Source organism: Alligator mississippiensis, chromosome 8, assembly GCF_030867095.1.
Source record: "Alligator mississippiensis isolate rAllMis1 chromosome 8, rAllMis1, whole genome shotgun sequence".
Classification (NCBI taxonomy): Eukaryota; Metazoa; Chordata; order Crocodylia; family Alligatoridae; genus Alligator; species Alligator mississippiensis.
This window is the reverse complement of record NC_081831.1, coordinates 81,618,431-81,644,030: the sequence shown is the minus strand read 5'-3', so window position 1 is coordinate 81,644,030 and position 25,600 is coordinate 81,618,431. Positions and strand designations below refer to the sequence as shown.

General features: G+C 41.3%; 1 protein-coding gene across 1 annotated transcript in view; it reads left to right on the top strand.

The window, feature by feature from the left end:
* Nucleotides 1-539: 539 nt before the first annotated feature.
* Nucleotides 540-25,600, top strand: part of WDR44 (WD repeat domain 44) — a 39,887-nt gene continuing 14,826 nt past the window's right edge. The window contains exons 1-8 of the mRNA XM_006274362.4: nucleotides 540-698; nucleotides 12,501-12,534; nucleotides 16,763-16,837; nucleotides 17,910-18,567; nucleotides 21,563-21,693; nucleotides 22,714-22,809; nucleotides 24,316-24,452; nucleotides 25,511-25,594. Coding sequence (XP_006274424.1) covers nucleotides 616-698; nucleotides 12,501-12,534; nucleotides 16,763-16,837; nucleotides 17,910-18,567; nucleotides 21,563-21,693; nucleotides 22,714-22,809; nucleotides 24,316-24,452; nucleotides 25,511-25,594 — 1,298 coding nt within the window. The 5' untranslated portion in view covers nucleotides 540-615. The remainder of the gene's footprint in view (nucleotides 699-12,500; nucleotides 12,535-16,762; nucleotides 16,838-17,909; nucleotides 18,568-21,562; nucleotides 21,694-22,713; nucleotides 22,810-24,315; nucleotides 24,453-25,510; nucleotides 25,595-25,600) is intronic.

The following is a 25,600-nucleotide window of genomic DNA, read 5'->3' as shown; positions in this document are numbered from 1 at the left end:
AGTGAATCTAACAGGGGTGTATTGAGTCTAACAGGGGTGAATCGAGTCTAACAGGGATGCATCCAGTCTAATGGGGTGTCTCGAGTCTAACAGGGATGCCACGAGTTTAACAAGGAGTGTCCCGAGTGAATCTAACAGGGGCGCATCGAGTCTAACAGGGGTGAATCGAGTTTAGGAGGAGTGCATTGAGTCTAGTAGGGGTGCCAAGAGTCTAACAGGGCTGTCTGAAGCCTAACAGGAATGCATCCGGCCAACGGGGTGTCTTGAGTCTAACGGGGTGCCCCGAGTCTAGGAGGGGTGCCGCGGGTTGAACAAGGGTGCACCGAGTGTGACAGAGCGCTCCCCGTCTCCCGGGGCGGGGCGCTGCGGCGCCTCCCCGCCAGGGGGCGCCCGAGCGCCGCGCGCGACCACTGAACCCTCTGCAGCCCCGCCCCCTGGACGTTCTGCGTCAAGCCGCTCCCCCCTCCTCCCCTTGCCGCCCCTCCCACCCGCGCGGCCCCGCCCCTCGCCGGCAAGTCACTGCGCTCTCGCGAGACGTGCGCGCGGCCTCCGCTCCGTGCTCACCCCGCGCCTCGGGCCGGGCCGGGCCCTTCCGCGCTCGCGTCCCCGCCCCTCATGGCGTCCGACAGCGACACCGAGGAGTTCTACGACGCGCCCGAGGACGTGGACGTGGCCCCGGGCGGCGCCTCGCCCGCGCCGTGAGTGCCGGGCCGCCGGGCTGGGGGGAGCGGGGCGGGGGTGAGGGGACAGCGGGGAGCCAGCCGCGACGCATCATAGGATGCTCGAGGCTGGGCCGGGGGGCCCGCCCCGCCAGGACCCGATCATGGTGAGACACGCTCGTCCGCGGGCTGCCCTCAACACCCACAGCGCTGTCAGGGATGTGCAACATCCTGAGAGTCCTGTCTTCATATAAACATCAGGCAGGCGTGCAACGTCCTGAGGGTCTCGTCTCGAGACCAACGTCAGGCAGGCGTGCAGCCGTAAAGCGCGGCAGCGTCCTGTGAAAGGGAAGACGCACGTGCAGCGATCGGCCTCGCCGCTGTGTATAACTGGGGAGCCCCACAGCGGTAAACCACGGCCACAAAGGAAAATAGCCGGTGCAGAGAACGAGACTTCTGGTGACGTGCTTGTGGCTGGCGCCGCGTAACGGTGTCTGCGGGGCTCCGTCGAATAGGCCTTTTTCGCTTGTTGTACGGCATCGTATAGTTGATGTGTATCGGTGACGGTTTAAAAGTAAAATCCTAAAATAATATCTAAATCATGAAGTATGTTATGAAGCTGAGGTATTAACCATGAATTTTTTCTCTTCCGTTTATCCGTTGTAAACGCCACACTTTTTGTTTAAAGAACGAAAATGGCGCGCTCCACGGGTTCTTGACTGGGCTCGTGTCTGCAGTGCGTGGGCGGGTGCTCCGTGTCGGGGAAGCCTGCTGTCACGTGTGTTGCGTGGTGGAGAAGAAAGCGCGTGAGCTGTGTGTTCCTAGCGGTATTCTCAGGCAAACCTAAACCAGCCCTTATTTCGGGGATGCTAGTCCCAGCGTGTAAACCGCCTAGTGTCAATCCTGATCGCAGTTAGGCCGCATCGTTTAGCGGCCAACTCGAAGCCCCTTGAGCGGCGGCTTCCAAAATGTTTGGCCCACAGCTCACCGTCGATCACAAAGCAACAAATATTGGATGTTTTGTTTCCATAGATACATATGAACACTTCCTTTTGCAGCTCAAAAGGAAGGTCGTTGGAAATGTTATTCCATTGCTAACCCTTCAACTATAATAAAAATACTGGCTGGGCTTAGTGTCTAGAACCAATAATGGATGATCATGCTGGCAAATCAGTAGTGTACAAGTCTGCTGAGGAAATTGAGTCGAGTAGGAAATAAGCGAGACACAGGATAGCTGACCGATTGTGTGCATCGTGATGTTAACTGTTCTTATTTCTTATTCTGATGTACAGTGACATAGAAATTACTTCTGTCTTAAAGGGTGTCTTTTGCATTTAACATGTGGCTGTGGAAGTCCTTTAATTCATGTTCACATTCTAGAAATGTTTAAGGTGCAAAATTATAATTTTTTTCTTTGATTCACCTTTTTTGGCTAGTGGTCACTGACACAGAAAATGTTTCTCTTTTCGTAAGAGATGGCATCCCACACTGGCAGTCTTTAAAAATGTGATGGTTGATTTCTGAGTGTCCTTAGTGTGTTCATGGGGGGGCAGGGGGGAAAGATAACAAAAATGTGGGAACTGGCAGTTCTTAGATATTTGACTAAATGCGGTTTTCTCCAAAAACATTAAATCCTGACTTTGCCATTAATAACATAGGGTTCAATCATGAATATGTATGTAGCAGCTTGGATGGGAGTGAATCCAGAAAAAGGAACTATAATTTAGCAAAGCGATGGTCCAAATTCATGGTTTTGCTTTATTATCTGGGAATGCAGAGAAAGAGACATAATCTAGGGCTCTGAATACAGGGATGGGTCTAATCCTTTCATTTATATGGAAACCTCTGTGACCTTGGAGTGGCGCACAACCTTTCTTTGTTTTGCTGCCTACAAAATAGGGATTATGCTTCCTGCCCACATTGCAGAAGTTGTGTGAAGGCTATTTAATGTTTGTAAATAATTAAAAATTTAAGTGCTAAGTATCACTCGCAGAATCAAAGTAGCATGTGTTAGCTGGCTGTGGTTTCAAGTATCTCATTTACTCGATTACAAGATGAGGGTTATTTTCCCCTATTTAATGTGGAAAGGGGAGCCCCTCACCTTACAATGAGTATGAGGTGGCAGGGGATGGGCAGCAGCTGCAGCTCTGGCTCCAACCCCAGGGTTGAGGCTGGAGGCAGCTGCTGCCTTTGCACCCCTGCCTCTCCCCCTCTTCCCCCAACACTCCTCCCTTGCAGCCTCAAGACACCACTGCTGTCTTCCACCCCATGCTCTGTCTCCCCTTCTGCCTCACTCCTTACCTTTGCTCCATGCCAGCAGGCTCCATCCTTGCTGCAGCCTGGAGCACAGAGCATGTGTTCCAGTGTCAGCTCTGTACTGCTGCTATGGGACCGGATGGGAGCCATGCTCATGACATGGCTCCAGCAGGGATGGAACTTGCAAGGAAAGAGTGGCAGAGGAAAGGGAAGGGAGGTGGAGGGGCAGCTTGGTGGTAAAGACTCTGGGGGGAGGGGGGAAGGGGGTCAAAGATGGGAGGAAGGGGGTGGAGGCCCAAGGCTAGGGCAGGGGGGAGCAGAAGCAGCATGAAGGTGGGGGAAAGGGGGATCTGGGGCTGAGGGGGGCAGGCACAATGGAAGGGTAAGTGGTGGAAGTAGGTGGCCAGGGGGCAAGCTCCCTGCCTCTCACTGCCTGCCCTCACTACTCCCCCTACTGCCTATGCTACCACATGCCCCCTATTGTCTCTCCTACCACCTGCCCCGCCACCCCCCACTGCCTGCCCCCCATCACCTTTCCCCCCCTCTGACTGCAGTAGTGAGGAGGTGAATTTAAGATGATCCTCCAATAATTAGATTCCATACATGGAAAATTACAATACATTTGTAAATTTTCTTTATCTAGAATCTAATTTTTGGGGGGGTTGTCTTAACTTCAGGGTCATCTTGTATTTGGGTAAACATGGTAGCATTCTTTGTACCATATTCGGTAGTCAAAATGTTTGTCTTTCATTGTGTTTGACCTTTCTTGGTATTAATAATTCACATTTTAAAACATGTTTTTCGAAATCCAGGCTGTTCCATCTAGATCAGACAGCAGTTTTTTGTTACTTGTAGTTTAGAAGAAGAACATACTTTTTTGTTTCTAGTCCTGACCCCGGAGCGCTGGTTGCACTTGGAGCTTTCAGTTCATATTGGGGAGCCGTGAGAGTAAGAAATGTCTGAAGATTTACTATATGGAAGAGAGGGTTGGAAAATCCTTCAAAACACAAGGCACTATGTTAGTCCCGCAAGCTTTGCCAAAGCTGTCTGTATAGCTTAACAAACATTGCAACAGTACTTCCCTTGCTAATTTTTGCTGGCATTCAAGAATGAGTCAATTAATTTGTTCCATGGAAAAAAAAAACTTTATCAGGTTTGTACCAGCCATTTTTTATATGATACAACAGTGTACATGATCTAAATGTGAATGTCCTTGAGTTACTGGGTGCGTGTATATAAACTTCACGTGCTTGAGTTTTTCCAGACTCTTTTGGCAGTTGCTAATTTAACTTTCCATGCTTTAGCTTAAATATAACAAAGTTGAGATTCACCTAAATATCATGCATACAAGTAAGTTAATGCAGTTTTTAATGTTGAGTTTGACAACACACATACACGAATGCTGCCAGCTTAAAACTGTTGTAATGGGAACAGGCTAGTCAACTGTGTTTGCAAAACTGGCAACGTTTTAACCCTGCAGAACTTTGTGGTTTCAGTGCCTTTGCCAAATGAGTGTTTCTTGGCTTTCTGCCTTTTTACTATGCTGATGTCATGTGTGATAAATTTATTTAAAATGTCATCTGTAATAAATTATATCACGTTGATGTGTCAACTTGAGAGTTATAGGACCGAAAAGGCTTTTTCAGTATGAGCATTCTTATTTCTACCCTGTGTAAGCGATCAGAATTTTAAAAACTGTTTGATAGGACTATGTAAATAATACGTAAGAGAGAGATTAGCTGTGTAATTTCACATTCTGACTTTATATAGGCTACCAGCGAGCTCAGGAATTTAAGGGAAATGATCTAAACTCCTACCATAAACCAGTTAGACACTACAAAGTATTAATGTGCATCCATATCCTGGCTGAGACTAGCCCTGCTCCCAGCTCCCATGTCTTCTGTTTCTACTAAGGGAAGGAATAGAGACAGTGGGATTTTTCTTGAGAAATGCTGCTTGATCTGCTTACCTGCATGTTTGTACCTTAGTACGAGTGAGCACCTCAGGTTTCAAGTAAGGATGATAACCCCATTGGTTTCTGCAGGTTTTCTGCTTCTACTTTTTTAAGTTTCTAATGTTTGTGGTTCCAGGGCTCAGCTCAGAATATTGTCAGCATTGCTTTACCTTGTTGAACAGAAAGCATAAAATATTTGTGTAGGAGATGTAAGCTTTAGGGGTGGTCAACCCGTGGCATGCATGCCAGAAGTGGCACAGGCATCTGTATGTTGAATATGGCAGATGGGTCAGAAAATGGAGCCACAGATCAGGCAGGGGCAGGGGATTGCATTGGCCCTTGGGAGAGGGTACAGGGCTTACCCTGTGGCAAAGCAGCCAAAATGGTTGGGCCTCACTGGTTTACCTGAAGTGGGTGTTGATTCTGAAGTCTAATGGTGATATGAATATCACTGTTTATTTCCTTACAGAACATATGGGGGGAAAATGGTTAGGTTACATAAGATAAATGTTATGGATGAGGAAAAACAATTTCCAGGTCATCTAGTTTTTCCCTGCAGGGGTAAATCAGATTACTCTAATGTATATTCTTCGTGGCTTTTTTCCAGACTACTTGGAGATAGCTGAAATAATGTGGTTTCCACTACATAGTCAGAGAGGCTGTTCTGGAAGTCTTTTTTTTTTAAACCAGTTTCTCATCTCATGATGCTGACGCTTAAGTTACGTCCACACATATACATGGCTGCACTTCATATAGATGTGCCCAAGCTAGCTTTAAATTAGCTGCTCAGGTACCAGAACAGTGTAGTTGTAGCAGCTCAGCTCAGCATACTTGCTGGTTTCTGAGTAGCTTTTGTAGTGCTTAGTGGTGGCTGCCTTGTTGAAAGCCAGCTCTGGTATGCCTGCAGGAGCTGCAGCCCTTGTACACGTACATTTAGTTTTATTCCTGGCCTTGGAGGAGAATCGCTGGTCTAGTGCCAGTCCATAAAACTTATCTTAAGGGCTGATGTGTGGTGTGCCCAGAATGTTTAAGACTTTTTTTTTTTTTTTAAACTATCTAAATCTACAAACAATTTGAGAGAATGCACAAAGTCTTCTCATTAAAGATCTGACCGTTTATTTTACAGCTACAATGCTATGTGGGAATTAGACACCTTGGAGAAGGAACGGATTCTCTTCCACACCCTCTCCAGCAGCACTCTTAGGAAGGCTGTGTTTATACATCACAGGCTGCTTCTTTTATTGACAAGCCAGCTTGATTACAGATGTCTTCACTTATTCTTTGGGAGGAGTTGCTGACATTCCATAAAAGCCAGTAATTTGCGTGCCTAATTTTGGAGTCCAAAGCTGGCATTTTGGCAGAAACAGAATACAGGGGGAGTCTTAGTAGGTAATGAACGGGCATCTTTACAGTAGCAGCCCTTCAGGATGTTGATTAGCTTTGAAATTTTTTCTTGATGTATTATTTTACTCAATAGTTACAGCATCCTAAGTAATGAACAGGAACTGTAATTCTATGTAGCAATGATATTTTTGCATTGTTACAATATCAGGCATAAAATCAGTTAAACCACTCCTACGGCCCGCATGCAACACAAGCGGTAAAGTCATTTGAAACCTTTCTGGTCGCTCATAAAAAGAAAACAAAGTTATGATTCCTGTCTACAAGATTTTAGGTCTGTCATTACATTTAACTCCACATCAAGCAAATACCCATGGATTGCAGCCAAATATTAAATCATACCTTTGAAGGAATAAGTCTTGCTCTAGTATCACAAGTAGAGAGAGATAGTTAGCTGTGTTAATCTGAAGTCAAATAGGAGGCAGGGCAGGGTGTTGCCTACAAAAGCTCGATACCTTTCTGAACAAGTTGTTTTTAAGGTGCCACTCTGCCCTGCCTTCTGTTTAATCACAGTGATATATTCCACACTGAATAGCTTTTAAAAATATTGTGTTTTTTGCTGATGCTGACTCAGTTTTTCTGGGGTAGCAATATTGAAAGCGTAAGGGAAAATGGAGTTCCTTCAGTTCCTCTCCCTCCCCCCTCCTGTTTTAAGCACCTCGTTTAACAGCATCCTGAGCAGATCTCTTCGATACAGAGCTTTAGGAAGTGGTGCCATGAGTCCTGTCTAGATGAGGGTTCTTGAAATGGCTAGCTCTCATAGTGCTGAATCGGTATTAGTGACAGCCAGATGTTTGGGAAATCTTGTAACAGTTGGTAGGCTGAGTGTCCTTTGTAACTCCAACGCTGATAGTGGGGGAAAAAGAGCACGCTGTACTAAAGAACCCGATGGTATGCTAAAGGAAGGGCATAAAACAAAGGGAAGATTAATTGCACATATAGACTGGTTCTGGCATGTGGCCTTTTCTCTGTTCCTCCACTTGTCAAATATAAGAGTCAGCCACAAACCAAAGCCATGATGAGAAACTTCTTGTGCAGCCCGTGTTTTATGTTAGAACTTGTTACAAGAAAGTGAAATAGTGTAATAAGTTTCGAAAAGGAATTAGACTTGAGACAAAATAAAAACATTCTCAGTTTCATTAACTAGCGTAAACTTTTACAAAAACTTCAAACACCATGCTTTATAGGGCTGTGGAAAGCTTCAGTCGCTGATTCAGTTCGGAGGAGATTCGGCCCAATTCAGTGGCCAAATCTCTGAATCCAAATTGAGTCAGGTGACCCATTAATGGATCCAAATCGAATCGGAAGCCTGTGATTCGAATCGGAGAGATTCGATGATTCGGCCATAGATACAGCTTTATATATATTTAATATGTACCTTGAGGTAACAGGTGCAGCTCATGAATGCTGAGGTGGTGGGGCAGATGGAGTGTCCCACGGGAATACTTCCGGTCCACTTCTGGGTCCGCTGCTGAGCACGCGGGGGACCCCCCCCCCCCCCCCAGCTCAGCTGCTCTTTTGCACCCGGGTTCCCCTCGCGGCTGATAACTGGGGGCAGGGTCCCCCCATATGCTTGGCGGTGGACAACACCACCCCCACCCTTGCGCTCCTGTGGCATGCTCCATCCGCCCCACCATCTCAGCGTTCATGAGCGCACCTGGTACCTCGAGGTACGTAGAAAAAGCATATAAAGCTGTGTCTATGGCCGAATTGTTGATTCTCCAAATTGGAATCAAATCTTCAGATTCGGCCAAATCGAATCAGGACAGTGATCTGAATCAGCAAATCGAATCATTGTCTCCCGAATCGGGCTAAATCCAAATCGAATACTGCCTGCTTTGCACACCCCATTGCTTTAGTGAATAGGCCAAACATGGATTTTTTTTTTTTCTGGAGTTATTTGCGGACTGCCCCTAGGGTTGTGGTGGTAATTGTAAACCTTCTTTTGAAGCAGAGAGTACTGGTCTTTATTGGAGACTAGGTGACCTACCGGATTTTTTTGACAATTCCTTTGTTAACCTATTTCCAGAACGGCATTTGAAAATGAATAGCAACCAGTGGCAAGGCTTTTGTTTTCAAAGCATGCAGCATTAATTACATCCCTATAATGCTTCACCCAACTTGAGCCATCCTGCATCAGCTGAAGTTCCTGAACACTGTCCAGGGGTAGCCCAAGTAGCGTGCATTGCAGTCATGTATCCTGGTGTTTACAAGGGTGCAGAATCCTGCAGTGAGAACGGCATCGGGAATAGGCACAGCCTCCAGGCCAGCTGTAGGTCAGAGGAAGGAGGAAAGCATTACATGCTACTGCTGTCAACTAAAAATGACAGACCAGCAATGGATACCCTCGCTGGGGTAGGCTGGCTGTGCAAGATACCGTTCTGGCTTCAGACCAGTCCTTTGCCAGTCAGCATCTCCCTTTAGCACAGACTGAACCTAAATCAGTTTGATAAGAGGCTATTCAGGGGTGAAGATATTAATCTTCATAAAGTTTCTGTTCTTGCTTGAGAGATCCTGCTAGCGTGGAACTGCCCAATAATGGAAAGAGGGAAGAAGGTCTTTTGCAGCCTGGGCAGCTGTAAGATGGATTGGGAGTCTGAATGAATGTGAAAGAAAATTCTTGAGGAAGCTGCTGATAATTTGAAATGGACTGACTGAAATTTCTAATTAACTGTACTGTCCTGTTGGCACTCTCTTGGACTCCCACTTTATAACAGCCTTGAGCCCCTTTTGTTCAGATAAGAGGGCAGTAGCAATGATACAGTAACCTGAATCAGCTACTCTGTGCATTTCTTTATTTGCCTGTAGCTGAAAATTGATTTTTATCTAAAACCATTTTTATGAAATCCATTATACAGAGATGCTCCTGTACCAGTTAGATAATGGCATCATAGATAAACTTCCTGGTTGAATATAAGATTATACTCACCCGTACATTCATAACTAATAATAGAATTTAGCTTATTTATCTTTCTTCTTCTTTTTTGAGTCAAGTACTTTCCATTGCTGGCATCACATTAAAAAACTACTGGATTAAATTTTTCATGCAAGCTCAAGATCATCAGACTGATCTTTGTAACAAAATCAACATGTATTCTAGCATTATTATTAAGAGTTATATTAAGTTCTTTTTTTTCCTGAAGGAAATTGTTATTGAGATACAATACTTGTAAAAACATCAGTGTAGGATGAATAGAAATGAGAAAAGAAGAAATCTGCTAATTGTAGGAGGCTGGGAAAATAAAGGAGACCAGACCTAGAAACAGAGAAATAAGGCTGGGAGGAACCTCAAGAGATCAATGTTAATTAAAAAATGTTGGGCAAGAAGTATATTTTCCACCTTTTTTTTCTTTTGTGGTATATTTGATGTTATAACTGCATAAAAACACCAAACACCTTGTGTTGGGGGGTGGGGTGGTGGTGGTTGGGATATTTTTTTTTTCTTTTAATTTATTTATAATTAGCATACAAGTCTCATGAATAGGGTTTTTATTGTTAGTTCAAGCACACTACCAGCTGATCTACAAGACTAGTCTTACTACATCCAGTAGTAATTATAGAGAATAATGTTTTATTCTGAATGTATACAAAAGCAACATAAAAGCTTGTCGTAGAAAATACAGGTTTTATTCCACATTGTGACCAAATTTTGTGTTTTGTTTTGTGGTACCCTCAACAGTGTTATGATATTGTTCTCAGTGCTCTTTTCCAGAGGGATTCTGTATGTTTCAGTAATAAATCAAATGGAAAATAATATTTAATATAGTTTCCAGGAGACTCTGCAGTTAATTTACTAAACACATCATTTTGAATCTCAAGATATTTGGCCGATAGGAGGTGAGAAGAACAACTATATTTGTCATATCCCATATCATTAGCAAATAAGTAATCTGTTGAAAGGGTGTTTCCCTGCTTGATAGTTTTGTACATATACCTCACATTTTAATATTACTTTGTGCCATGTAGGGTAAGCTAAATATTTTTGGTTGTTATGGTTATTTAGATGATGCACCACCTAACTGGGACTTTAATATCCTGTCTCTGTACTTCAAGCGTGACATGTTTCTGGATAGCTGATTTTATTCATCAATATAGGGTAACAGGCATCTGTTAACTTCTTCAGATGAATCCTAATTTATTGTCCTGAAATCCCTGAATATTTACTTCTAGGGGTAGTACATATTGATCTGTGAAATGAAAAAAAATCTATCTTACAAATATTCTATATGCTCTGGGCATAAATAAACAGAAATAGCTCTAATTTGATAGCGAACTTAAAATTCACATTTTTAAAAGGGATCTTGTCAACTTGAAACCTAATGATATTTTTAAAAGAGCTAAAAACATTTTTGGGTACTTTATTTCTATCTGCATACATTTTGAAGGAATGGGATTTGTGTTTAACTCTCTTTCATGAAGGTTCTACACAAACAGAATGTGCTTTATACAGAGTGCTTTTAGAGGTCTAAATGACTTAGAAAATCTCAGTTTAATTTATTTAGCATAGTTCTGACAAAAAGAAAGTTGAAATAGAAGTCATGTCTTTCTGAATTGTTATCCCTTACAATTATCATTTTTGAAGAAAGTGGAGGAGGAGGATGTTGGAATAAAAAACTCTTTTATTCATGGAAGAGTTAAAAACATGAATAGATGTATGACAGAGTAATGTTCAGTGATCTCTGCTGCTGGTCAAAGCAGCTCATACATTCTTGCCAACAATTTTAGATTTTATTCCCCTTAAGCCTGAAACCATAGTTTTTACCGGTCTAATACAGGTAGAGTTTTTTTCCCCCACATCTAAGTAACTTTAGAGGTTCCTTAGTCAACACAAGTAGCACTTTTCGATATGAGACGGTCTTCTACCTACAACATCAGACATGAAGAACAAGCTTGGTGTTTGGCTCTGTTGCAAAAGTCCAACCAGTGTGCTTCCCGTTACTGGCTCCCAGACAGCCGCTTTGATTAAAACACCTCAGCATCATGTGTATTCAGTATCCCACGTTGCAAAATGGCTGCAGGGGTGCTTTAACTAAATCTTGTTTGGCCGGTTTCAGTTGCCACCACTTTGAAATACAGGGTGCTGAATACACGTGATGGTGAAGCACACTGGAGTTTCCAGTTAGATTAATTGAGTCTGCTCAGATAGGCATCCCTAGTGACCTAGAGGCAGTTCAGTGATACCTAATCCCATTCTCTAATTACATTTACGTGATGTTACACTTGAATAGATAATACATGTATTTTGGTGCAGAGTATGAACTTCTGAAGGCCCAGTGTAGAAAGCTGGTTTCCTCTTGTGTTGCCAGTGTGGAAGTGTCCTCATTTCAGTCCAGGTTCATTTGGGATCTTGGTTGCAATGTTCACAGGGAGCCTGAAGAGTGAAAGGGCACGACAGAGAGAATGCAAGAGGTCTGGATTGAAGTACTTACCTGCACCGTTTTTGAGTTTCCACTGTCGTTCTTAGTGAGGGCTTCAGTTTTCAGTGGTGTCTATCTGGCATCTGTCATGAACAATTTTTTTTTAATACCTTCTGATTAGAAATGTTCAGTGAATGTAGACACAGAATAGCATAACTTGTGTGAGAGGAATGAGGGCAGGGGGCTCATCGGATGCTCAGATTCTGAGAAACGGCTTTTGGCTGGAATATTCCGAGATTACAGCAGTTAGATTCCCAGCTCCTATTTAATTTCAGTGGAAATTGAGCATTTCATTCCTTCTAGCTCCCTGGGAAATCCTGGGTAAGGTTATTTCAACATTATGACAACTACTACTAATTGAACTCTCGGCAAGTCTTTAGCAGCTAGGCCCCCTCATATCTTTTTGCTGCCAGAGCTATTCTAGTTCCCCTGAATATTTCGGTGGAAGTTGCTGAGTGTTTTCTGGCAGAGAGTTTGGGCATGGGGGGTGAGTTTTTTCACACCCCTAACCAACATAACAATGTCAGCAGTATTTTGTTAGATAGGGAAAGCTAAGAGTTAATAACCTTGCAGCATAATCTCTATGGGCTTGGGGGGGGGGGGGTTGTTGTTGTTTTTGTTTTTAATGTACAAGAGGCAAACAGTATTTTCAGTCTGAAAATGTAAAGTAAACCACCACTGAAGAGGAAAATGCTCACAGCAATCATTTAACATGCAACTTCCCTTAAGTAAATGAGGAAGGATTTATTTTTGGAGCATTAAGTACCTTTTTGCATGTTTTTTATCTAAATTATTGTTTTCTCTTTCTAACAGGTCACCGACAAAAGTTGGGTCCCATATATTAAAGGTGCGTCTTTTAATATACCCTTTAAACATCTGTCAAGCCATAAATATAATGAAATTAAGTCCTTAATGTTGAGTCATCCTATTTTACCATAGCAGTCTAATTAGGTAGAAAACAGCAAATTAAGAACCTCCTCCGCATCAAACTTTCCTAGCCATGGATTTTTTTTCTTTTTTACACCTTTTATGAAGATGAAACTTTTGTTCTTTTCTGAAAATATAGGTGAACTAATATACTTTGATTTGAGGATTCATACATTTGTGTTCTTAATTGCATCTGCCATGTGTTCCCCTGGTTAAGTTGTGTGGAGTTACTGGCCCCATCCTTTTGTCGTGTTATAGAAGTGTATGTGAACAAGTACAGGGAAATGTTTGCAGTTTTGTTTATCTTGACGATTGATTTATTTCGGATCATCGATTTTGTTCTTCCCTTCTGTCACTAAAATAACAATAGAAATTTTAGGAAAGTGTTCATGCTTTAAAAGCTACTGCTTTAGGTTACATGAAACCAAAGCACTAAATTTAGCTTATCGAAGCAGCATCACTGCTTCCCACGCAGATAATTAGTATGCTACATCTATGCACAGTGATAACACAGCTGAATCTCTGACATGTACTAAGTAGGTCAGGTGTTGGTACCAGTATATTTGCAGATGAATTCATGATATGGCTTGGGAGAAGGGCCAAAGATTATGCCATCATCTTTTAAAGGGAGTAAAGGAATCCTGGCATTATGTCCCAGAGCGTTATGCAATTGGCGATGGAAGAGGCAGCAAATAAGTTGCCACAGCTACTGTGTTGGATCTGTAGTGCCAGGCTTTAGAAAGAGGAAGTTCAGTGTCTTCAATACTAGCATTGCACTTGTAGATTTCTCACTGAGGTATTGAGATTAAAGAGGATATTCCTTGATGATGAAGTGTTAAATGTTTGAACTTGTTAATAGGGTTTTTTCCTCAAATCCAAGGTGAGGTTCCTTCTCCTCCCTGCACCCCATTTATCATGGGGAGGGATGGGCAAGAGAAAGCCCTCTGTTATGGATTTGAGTACAAGATGGGAGGAGGTTGGGGTGATGGGACTGCTGGAGCTCCGACTCCAGCCTCAACCCAGGCTTTGTGTTGGAGTTGCATCCTCTCTCTTTGCCTCCTCCCCCTCTACCGCCCCCACCACTGGGGTAGGCATGGGAGGGCGGGGGGTGGACATCAGGGCATACAGTCATCGTGGGGATGACACGGGGATGGGATGACGCACAGGCAGCAAGGGCCAAAGGTCCGGCCATTTAACTCCCCCTACCACCTGCCCCTCTGCAGGGTGGTAGGTGGGGGTAACAAATTTAAGATGTCCCTCCAATAATTAAGTTCTGTACATGGGAAATTAAAACAAGTTTATGAATTTTTCTGTATATAAAATCTAGTTATTGGAGGGTCACATTAAATTCAAAGTTGTCTTGTATTTGGATAAATGTAGTTCCATGTTTATCCTAACTAAAATTAGCACATGTTGAAATAATTCAGTTGAATTTATGTAGCCTTGACTCAACTGAGAAATTTTAGTTGTAATCTAGTCTTTTTATTGTATATATTCTCTAGATGCTGTTGCTTAATTGCTAATAAGGTTCTCAGTTTTACAAATTTTCATTATGGGGTACTTTTCTAAATCTCTTCACCTTCAAAAATCAGCTTTGGAAAACACAGTGCTGTTCTCTTCTCTGCTTGGTACCATATCAGTTCATTAAACTTGTGACTAACAGTAGAGTGTGCCTTGGAGGAGTCTGAGCTTTTTCACAAGTTCAAAGTCTAACAGGTGTGTTAAGGTCAACAAGTGAAAATTTATAAAAAGGGAGGGGGGCTTGTTGCTATAGTGGTTATTGCTGTGAATTTTTATCAGTGTGTACTATTTTGTCACTGTCAGTACACCTTTGAAGAACACCTTGGCTTAAAATGAGTAATTAGTTTGTTAATGGAGGTTTAGTTCACGAAGGTGCCTAAACAACACTGCAGTGTGCGTTAGTACAGATTCCTGGGCTGAGATCTGCAAAAATGAGTGCCTCAAGATAAGCTGTCCAAAGTAAATTGGATCCCTCTGGCTTCCACTGGGCTCTGCTGGAAGCTGGGCTTTCCTGAAAATTAGCAAAGCTAATTTGGATATCTTATTGTGTATTCAGGTTCCTGCAATTTAGGCTCCCACTTTTTGGAAACTTGCCTTGTTAACCCCTCCCTCTCCTCCCCATTTACAGTTGTGCATTGTGTTGCAGTCCCTACATTCATCATTAGGCCACAAAAATGTTGATGTCTAGTTTTAATTGTGCCTGATCCATGATTTTATTACAGACTAAACTTCTTTCTGTATTGGCATAAAAAGATTTTGGTCTCATACTAATTGCTTCCCAGTGTTGGTATGGCTTAATATGCTAATTAGTGTAGAAAAAATAAAACTGCTTATACAGTCATACTAGAAAAGTCACCCTTTGAAATCTTAGCAAGACAAGTGCAGGTTGGCAGAGTAGAGGGCCTGGGCCTCGCTTGGTAAACAGTAACTCTTCAGGTGCTCTAAAATACGAAGTGTATGTGTATCACCCGGAACGTCTTCAGAAATGCAGTAAGACGTATGAGCAGGGGAAGGGGGGGAGGTGGAGAGAACTTTTCACTTCCGATCAAATCAAAATCTCCCCAGCTTAAACAAGAACTGCCGTTTCCTGTTGAGTCAAGTCAGAACTGCAAAGTGCTGATGAAGTTAAGCCCTTAAGTGAATTGCAATAACTCGTGTGTATTAAATGCTTCTCCAGGTTGAAATTATTTCTGATTTCCAGTGTAACTCTTTGCTTTTATCACTGCTGAGCACTTCAGTGTCATGTTAAATATTTCAATCTCCATTAAGAAAAAACAGTTCCTTTTTGATGTGATTTTGTTTTTGTTATAGTAAAAGTGCACGGCTGACAGTTAAGTTGGGATAACACCTAGAAATAGAATTAACTGTAGTTGCTTGACCTAACTAAAATGGTTGATATTTTAGAATTACATTCCAGAGATTTGCTGCATTATGTTGGCATATGGATGATGATTCAGTCTTCGCAATTGGATGGATTGCTTTTGAAATTAGTTTTTGCATGGAGGGAATATTCTCGAGCTTTAAGACATCTAATAGCTTATACTGGGGTAAAGTGAAGTTGCCAGTTGAAACTTTCTAGTGTTGATCAAACAAAAAGCACTAAGTTTGGAAGTGCATTTAATACACTTAATTTGAAACTCCACTCTGTCAGTTTGCACTGCTCTTGCGGGGATCACGGGCAGTTCATTGCTAAGATTTATGCCACACGCAGAGCAGGGTAGACAAGTTGCTATTATAGAGACAATTGGAGCTTGATGGTTTAGGTCTCTCTTGGGAAGTAGGAAGGCTGGCTTGAGCCCTTTCAGGAAGTGGGGAGCCTAGAACTCAGGTCTCCTGCTTTCTGGTGATGGCTCTACCCACTAATTCATTATGTAATAAGGTGGGCACTGCCTGTTTCAGCCATGCTTTTGGGGAAAGAAGGTATTTTGGCTACTGGTAAGGCATGTTAGGTATGATGTGACCATACCCACCAGATCAGGCCCTTACAGGGTCTTGGGTGGAAGTTAGGCACTACTCCGTCTTGTTTCTGGATAGTGATGAAGCTTAGGCTAGAACCAGGCTGTTAGCTGTATAGTCTGGGGTGCTTCCACTTATACATGGAAGCCTAGGTTTAGATGCATAAACTTTCTGGGTCAAAGTGTATAGACTGAAGGAATTTGTGCGTAATAGGTTTCGCAGGGTCTTTCTGGAATCCTTTTTTTTTTGGCCTCAGCAAGCAGAATTTTATCTCCTAAGTCCCATTTCAGGTGCCCAATGTTCTGATTTCTGTGTAGAATCAAGTAGATGGTAGAAAGTTCCCGTGCAATGGGGAGAGATCTGCTTCAGTTCTCCCCTATAAGAACAGGAGCAGAACAGAAATCCACTGAAATTGAACTGCTTTTTATTGTTCAGAGTAGTGTATATTTGTTTCCATGACTGATGCCAGTATAAAATATTCTTTCTAATGCCATTTATAAAGTACTACAGGCTCTCAGCATGCAGCTATAAGAAAGCCTTCAGGGTCACAAAATTGTTTGCCCTCTAACGTATTTGATTCTGTGCTACATTGTACTGTTCCTAAATTATCTTTCCTGAAATTCCTTAAATTCCTGGTGACAAATTTCTTATTACACTCCCATATTTTACAGGATACAGACAGCAGTATACACAAAGTCGAAAATGATGTCTTAATACAAGAAGTGAAACAAGATGACTCTAAAGAGGTTAGTTAAATACCTTTATAGAGATATGTGTAATACCTAAACTTTAATTTTCTAGCTTACTGACATTTTAAAATCAAAAGTTAATGTTTCTAGCCAATATATTGAAAAATTAAGCAATGCTGGTTAGAAAATAAAAACAAAGATTTTTAGAAACTTATTTCTTGTTAACAGAAGAGACACGGGGCATGTTTACACATTCATTAATGCACTTTTGCTAGCACACATTAAGTTTAGTACCTCCGTTGTGAGGCACTAGAAAGAATCTCATTAGCCTATATTAATGTGCATTAACAAAAGTTTGCAGGTTGTTTTTGTTACGGGGTGTAGGTTGTAGCCGTGTTGGTCTAAGCACATAGGCAGACAAGGTTCTTTGGGTGAATCTGATATCTACTGTTAGACCAACTTAAATAGTTGGAAAAAAAATGTTAAGCAAGTTTTTGGGTTTAAAAACCCTTAGTCAGGCTGCGGAAGTTTCTGTAGTTGGCGTGTGCTCTTGCTGGATGGTATGAAAAGTAATGAAGCCAGAGGCTGGGCTGTTTTTTTTGTGACACTTTAATTTGCATTAAAATAGGCTAATGTGCATTAAAGTGCACTTGTAGATGCACCCACATTTAAGCAAAGATTCAAGATTCATGGCTGCTAAAACACCTTGTTAATTTACAACGTTGTAAAATACTCAAAAAGATAACCATTTTTTCCCTCTTTAAACCAGTCTTGTATCTTTAAAATACAAAAAAAAAAAAATGTCAACTAGAACTAAAATATTTACTTTCAAGCCATGCTAAAAAGCAAGGAAATACAACTGAGCTGAAAAAATTGCTTGCTTCTATTACCATTCAATTGGATTTATTTTGGGGCTTATCTCTTAGCTCAATAGCCTTGTTTCAACAGCACTGGAAATAATTCTTTTTGTATGTGCTTGTTCTCATCATAAAGGAAAGCAGTTTTTTCCAGCAAACCTAAGATTTTTTTCCTATGCCACTCCATTTATTCATGTATTAGATGGCAAGTAGTGCTTTCTGCATGCTTATGTGACACACAAGTATAAATATTTTTATTTCTTTGGTTTTAGATTATTGACAGTATTATAAAAGAAAGCCAAAAGGTACAACAGCTAGATGATGATCATTTGGTTTCCAAAGGAAAAGAACTAAATCAAACTTCAGATACGAGCACTTGGATTTCTGGAGCAGATATCCTTAGTAATATACCAGAACTATTAGCTGCAAAAAATGCGTTACAAGAAGGTACTCAAGAGCCTGTGGATCAGAGCGAGTGTAAGGAAACTGAACTTGAATCCGGGAAACTTTTGCTTTCTTCTGATCATCCCTTCGAGCAACAAGAAGGTGAAACCACTAATAAACTAGCAGAAATAATAAACTCAGCTGAAGAACTTAAAAATGCTGAAACAGAAACAGCAGAAGAACTATCTCAAAATGAGGAAATAACTGAAGTAAAACAGACAGATACTTTAGAACAGGTGGCTTCAGATTGCTTACCTACCAAAGATCTTGCTACAACAGAAGAATTGCCTCCAGCCAAACCCCGCAGGCAGCTTACTGTAGAACCTGACATAGTTGCTAGCACGAAGAAGCCAGTTCCAGCACGGCCCCCACCACCAGCAAATGTTCCTCCTCCAAGACCACCACCACCAGCACGGCCTGCTCCACCCCCACGGAAGAAAAAGAGTGAACTGGACTTTGAGGTGCAAAAATCATCTGGTTTAGATGGTAAGTATTCACATTAAGGTGCTCTCTAGTTTAATCCAGCAGCCTCTTATCGGTGCAGTTATCCTTTTTCTGCTTTTTACGAAAGCCATTGGTTGTTCAACTTAATGACTGTTCTGTGCTTGTATTAAATGCACTCAACTGAACAATCACAGTCGAATTTTAAAAGTACTGACAATTTAGGAACAGAAGTCCCGTTTAAATCATCAGAAGAGCTGGTCCTTGTTAACTCATATAGGTGTTAAAATAAAAATCCCGTTCCATGCTTCTTACGGAATTTCACCTTTGTGTTTGGTAGAAAGTGAAGGAAAGGATATTTTCAGTCTTGTAATTTCACTGTGCACATTTGTAGCATATTGTGATCAGTGTCACTATTTTCTGTGTTTGGCTGTTCCCGTGATGATCTCTTGTGCAGCAAAAGGAGGCTAAAAGGTTTTTGTTTTGCCCTTTTTTAAAGCAATTATAAAGCTACAAAATGACATTGACTCAAAAGTATTTTTAATTGACTAAATCTTCAGAACTTGGGTATGTATTTATATTAGATTTTTTTTAAATATCTAACATACTTATGACTTCAGTATTTACCTGAGTTTTGTACCTACAGGATATGCTTACTAACCTTGACTGCAGCTGTGCATCAGTTATACCAGTTTATGCTAAGTAACAATAGAGTTCTGCTGCAATTGGAATTGCTCAACAGGAGTAAGAACGGTCAATCTAAAATGGTATCCAGTTCACAAAAACTGCATAAACGAGCCTTTGGAGTTAGATTTCTGATGCAGTATCTTTCAAAAATAAGCATTAAGTAGAACAAGAAGCTTCTTCCTTGATCTTATGTATCCTTTCTTTTCCCCAAATCTGTTTTTAGGGTCCCTCATATTTATAGTTCTGGCTTATGCTACCCTATTCATAAAGCATACGCTGTGGGACGTGTATGTTTTAAAGGTGGTGGTATTAGTCATGTGCTTTCATCTGCCATTAGTTCCAGTAACTCTTTTCTGTAAGTTTGATGTTTAAGCAGGGTACCTAGGTGGTGAAGCGTTTTTTTCGGAGGAAAGCTAACCTTCACTCCAGTAAACGGGGAAATTGCGTAAGAATCAGCATGTCACGAATCAAAATGTATAGTCCAATTTCTCTGTGTGTGTGTGTGTGTGTGTGTGTGTGTGTGTGTGTGTGTGTGTATATATATATATATATATATATATATATATATATATACGTATAATATTTATTTTTAAATGAAGAGGAGATGCTGAGGCTTTAATGCGGTAACTGTATAATTATAGCTACAGATTATTTCTTTTTTCTACTGCTATTCAACATTTTAGAAGACCTTTGAAAGGTTGTACCATAAATCTTTATTTTCAGAGAAGTAGCCTTGTAATAAATCTTTCTTAGGTTCAAATTGGTGTGTCCAATCTTGCCAAGTAAAAATACTTTTAACAAGCACCGTGTTTACAAACGTAGGTTTGTAAGAGAGCTTGCAGAAATTTCTGTAACATACAAGGCTTTATTTTTTCCTTCTAGAATAAGAGAATTAAACATAGCAAAGGCTAGAAACTCAATCCTTCAGTGACACAGATGTTTTGCTTGATCAGTTGACTGCGGAGACCTGTCTTTTTGTAAGATCTTAGCTTCCAACTTGTCCAAGTTTATTTGGCTTACTGGGATAAAGGGGTGCTGGTCACAGCCGGAACTGAAAGGCACCTGGATCGTGTGTGGGTAGCCATAACATATCCTTCAAAATGGGGCAGAGGAGTGCCCTGCATCTGGCAGGGTTTGTAAAAGAGACTTTGGGGTGGCAATGAATGAATGTGGTGGCAGTTAGTAGAGAACCAAAATGGGTTATCCCATCTGTTGGTGCTGGAGATGTAAAGGGAACCAGAAAGGCAGCAAGCTGGTGGTGGAATACAGAAGATCCTTTCTGCCCATATCGCTTAGGACTGCCAGGAGCAGTGCACAACATAATTATGACCACAGGTATTTCCCCAGAGGTGGCTGTCGCACACTGGCCAGTTCTCAAATTCTTCTGCATGCACAGATGGGGCCTTTATGTAATGTGGAACCACTGGGCAGCAGAATTTTATTGTATTAGCATTTTTTTATTGTGTTGGGGAAGTGATATGATTTTTCTTTTAAGTGAACCCACCGGGGAGTTTACCTAAGAAAGTTAGAATCGGGGAGCTAAAAAGAACAGCTTTGTAATCAATTTACTTCTGCCTGCTGGGAAATGTTGGTTATTCTTACATTTTGGGAAATGTTTTGTGAATGGGAATTGGTGCAGTCTTGATGTGACATCATGTAAGAACATATGTGAGAGAGCATTCCAGAGAAGTAGCTTGAAATGCAGTAAGAAAACACAGGACTAAATTGTGGCCTAAATACAGCACTGTTGCAGGTGAGCATGTCTTAAAAAATGTTTAAAAGCCACAAAGAAAACAAGGGTCACCCTGTTGTTGAGAGTAACATTTTGGTCAAGTCATGTCTGAACATTTTCCCTTCAGACTGTAGTCATGCTGAAATTATCCCCCACGTAGTAAATATTTTTTTGCCCATTGTATTAAAAAGCCTTGTTTTATTGTTCCACCAAAGCATAGTTCAAATAAGTGCTAGCAAAGTCTTGTGCAAAGTATAGAGCAATGAACTGTGTCCATGCATTACCGGGTGGATGAAGCAACCTGGCCTGCAGATCCCAACGGAACGATGCACAGTCTATATCTCCAGCCTACACGAGTTGACAAAAATGAGTGTTCCTGGGACCGAGAAACTTCACTTTGGGCATATGCCTTCCCCCAACCTCTCCCAGTTTTGTGCATGGGGGAAATGTTCATGAAATATAACATTTGCAGTTTGGAGTATCAGCAGAACATATTTTATCAACTAATATAACTTCGATTAAATGGTCAGTTTGGGGGGATTAGAATCAAGTGCACTGCACCTTTTTGTGATTATCTTCCTAGCAACACATACTACTTCTTAACAAGAAGTCTCTTTGCAGTTTCTAGAGAGAATTTTACAACTGGTGGTCTGTTAGCTCCAAGTACAGGGGCAGAGTGCATGACCAAAGATTCCCAGCCTTCTTTGGATCTGGCAAGTGCAACTAGTGGAGATAAAATAGTTACTGCACAGGTAAATAAACTATTATTAATCTGTATTTTTGTATCCGCTGAAAAACCTGTTAATGTATCAGGACTCCATTGTGCCAAGCACTGTGCACTCGCAATAAAAAAATGGCCTCTGCCTCAAAGCACTTGTGAACTAAGTCTTTTTTAAGACTGTTTATTAAAGAATTTTAACTTTTCTATGGCACTAGGTCATTTAAACGGTCACTTCCATACTGTAAATTCTGGGAAACTATGTGTGTTTGTGTGCATATGTGGTGCGTTCAAAACCTAATGCAGGAATGTTCATAAATAAGGTGATATCACCGACAGGAGAGAGAGCATTTCACGAGGATCTGGTCTCCTAGAGTTGATTACAGACAATAGCAAGCTTAAGTGCTTTCAATTCTTTCCTCTCCAGCCTCTTGAATCCACTCACCTGCATCTGATCCAGTTCTCTCAGGATGGCCCAATACAAAAGAAAGAATTGATCAGTCTCTGAGCGCTTCTCTCATCTGAATATTATTACTTTCAGTCTCTCAGTCCACCTTTTTTCATTTGATTCTATGGTGGCTTTTAAGAAGTCCCTTGGCATCCAAATTGTGGCCAGGTTCCTCCCTGGTATTAAATCCACTGTAGTCTTGTGAATTAGTTGGGTACGTAATTTTCATAGAAAATGGGAACTGGAAAGAAACTCACTTATTCCAGCTCAGAGGTTACTGTGCACACAGAGAGGAAAGCTAATTAGAATATGTGGGAAATGACAAGAGGGATCATGAGATCCAGAAGTGTTGCACACCCACAGGTGCTCAGCATTTACGAAAAGCAGCAGAGTAGGTTTTAAATATTGTGTTCAGTTGTCCATCTGTTTTGTCATTCAGAGTTTTTTGATTTCAGAATACTCAAAACTTTTTATTTATAAATGTATCTACTTGTATTGGAAAATGGGTATAATCATTTTCTAGAAATCTCATTGGTAAGGTCATTGTTACTTTCCAATACTGGAATTACAATGAAATTAATGTGTTTTATATATGTAAAACTACAGGAAAATGGGAAAGCAGGCGATGGAGAAACAATTACAAATGAAGTGCTTGGACCACAGCGACCCAGATCTAATTCGGGAAGAGAACTCACGGACGAGGTATGAATGGGACTTTGGGGCATAACACCTCCTCAAACCAGAAAAAAAATCAAGCACAAGATGGATTGCGAGAGCGAAGATTCATCAGTCTCTGTACATTGTTGAGCTATGATATACTGTGGTGAAACATGAGCAGTCACATTTACCTGTGTGCTTATCTTGTCACTCATGGCCAGGTTTGAATGCCGCTGGGGGTAGTGAAGTGGAATTCAGGAGTGTTTGGTTGTGTTTACCCTAGGAGTTACTATAGTTACTTATAACTTCAGGGTTTTTTGTGTGTATTGTTGGCATCCAGTCATTATCAAATTCCTCTTCACCCATAAGTCAAAAGCTGTCTTGCTGTCAGGATGGCATTCTTAATTTTCAGTGTATTTCCTCCTCTTCTCTGTTTCTTTTGCCATAGTACCTTAACTTGGTACTACTGGGCGCCTATACACAAGCAGCAAGACTTCTAACACACGCGATTAATCAAGTCTGCTGGAGCATGGCAATTACTACGCTCCAGCAGCCTCCCATGTCTCATGTATCAGCATCCCTGCACTACTTTATCTAAAGGTTGTTCGACAAACTTTAGATAAGGGTCCCCCGCCGCCATTTTGATGGTACACTGATACACAAGATGCTCCAGACACGTCAATTAGAGCAGCTCTTGAGGAATCAGTAAGCATGTGCATAAATGCTTCTTGATTCCTCTCTTTCAAATACGCCTTCTGCATTCTCTCATGAATGTAGAAAAATGAGTGGAAATTTTAGCAAGCCTTTTTTTGCCAGACATGTAGAAAGAAGGGCAAAGAGAGAATGGAACACTTCTCTGGTGTTATGAAGAAACAGGTATATTAACAAATGAAAGTAGGGGTATGACTTAGCCATATAATCTTATTTTTGCCCTAGTCAGGTGGTAGGCAGAAACACTACATGAGTCCTGCTCAAGGCAAAATCATTCTATCCCAGTGTCCCATAAGTGAACAGAGGTGTTAGTGGGCAGTTTACTAAATTATACTTTTATTCTTTTTGGATATGAAGTATGAAAGGGGGCGCCTTTAGATTTATGGCATCTACATCTACTCCTCTCCATCGAGGTTTCAAGTGTATAGCAATGCTAATTAGGACAGTATCAGTTTCCAAATATCGATTAGAGAATTTGAAAGTAGTCGAATTTGTTAGAATGTTGTAGAGCAGCAGACAAACTCTCTGCTCTGCAGTTGTTTAAAACTTCTGTTTTGCATATATAAAAATGTAATTCACCTTGCATTAGCTGGAATATTTTCATAAGTGTCTTGAGTTGAAAAGAAATTTACCTTCTTAAGACTGTGTTTAAAAACATTGCTCCGGTGATGTAGTAGTTCAAAACATTGCATCGTGTAGAACTGACTACAACAAGTTCACGCGGTCATGTTTTGTATTACAGATCAGTTGGTTATGCTTAAGAACTTTTTTTTAAATCTAAGTCTTGAACTTCATGGAAGCCTTGCTAATGTCAGGCATTCTGTGTTGTTATCACTGCAGGAAATTCTCGCCAGTGTAATGATAAAGAACCTTGATACAGGTGAAGAAATACCTTTGAGCTTGGCAGAAGAGAAGTTGCCCACAGGCATTAATCCCCTGACTTTACATATCATGAGGAGAACTAAGGAATATGTCAGGTACGAGTGAAAATAACATTTAATTTCTCCTTGGTAACCTGGGATGCTTTACTGTGGGCCTGTTCTATCATTGCTCTTTTGTTTTTGCAGTCGTTTTGTTTCAAGCCTTTTTAACAGAAGTGAGGAAGTATGTTTCAGTCCATTTGTTTGACGTGTGTTTAACCTGAGTGCCACTGCCTGGTTCTTCCTAACATTGCCATACTCAGGCCATGGCAATAGGAACGAGCTGCACTTGGACAGGGAACTGTCCAGCAAAAGTCTGGCTGGTTACTGTGTTGGCGCACCTACATGCAAACAAAGATGCCCCAGGAAAGTACTGCCCTGGATTGGAAACAAAGTAAAATTACCTGGGTTAGTGTAGAGTTACCTCAGTCGAAGGGGTTGTACTGATGGCCAGTTGTGGCTTTTCTCCCCCCCTTGGGCCAAGTGAAGTTGCAGGTGGTCAGGTGTCTAAAAATCAGCCAAGTGCTCTGTGTGCGCACATGCCCAGAAAAAACCCATCATCCACTGGCTAACACATCCTTTGCACATTTTTAGAGCACACTTACTATTTATCCTTTCACAAATTTGTTTTAACAACTTTTTAGGCATATGATACTATAATATAAGCAGCATTTAACTCGGGTTATTGCATGCACGCACGCCTACTGTCACTCTTGACCTGAGTTAAATGCTGCTTATATAGTGTAATGCTATAAAACCACCATCTGTATCCACCTAACGTCCCTCCTGACCTGTGTTAATGCTGCTTATGTTATAGTATGCTTGAATTTACCAAAGTTGGTAGGTAATACATAGTTTTGCTTGGTTATACTAGGGGAGATGTGTGCATTTTAGTCTTTATCAAGATATACCACTGTTCTAGCAAATATTTCTGGCTGAGCTTCATCAGGGAATATTGAACTTACTAATGGGTTCCTAAACTGAGAGCATCAGGATATATGATGTGAAAAGGGTGTAACAATCAAATATTACAGGCACATTAATTTTATGTTGCATTCAGTTCAAAGCTTTGGTTTTGGTGTTTTCATATAACGATAACTATTTGTATTTCACAGTAATGATGCTGCACAATCTGATGACGAGGACAAAATGCAGGCACAGCAAGCTGACACTGATGGAGGAAGGTTGAAGCAAAAAACGTAAGA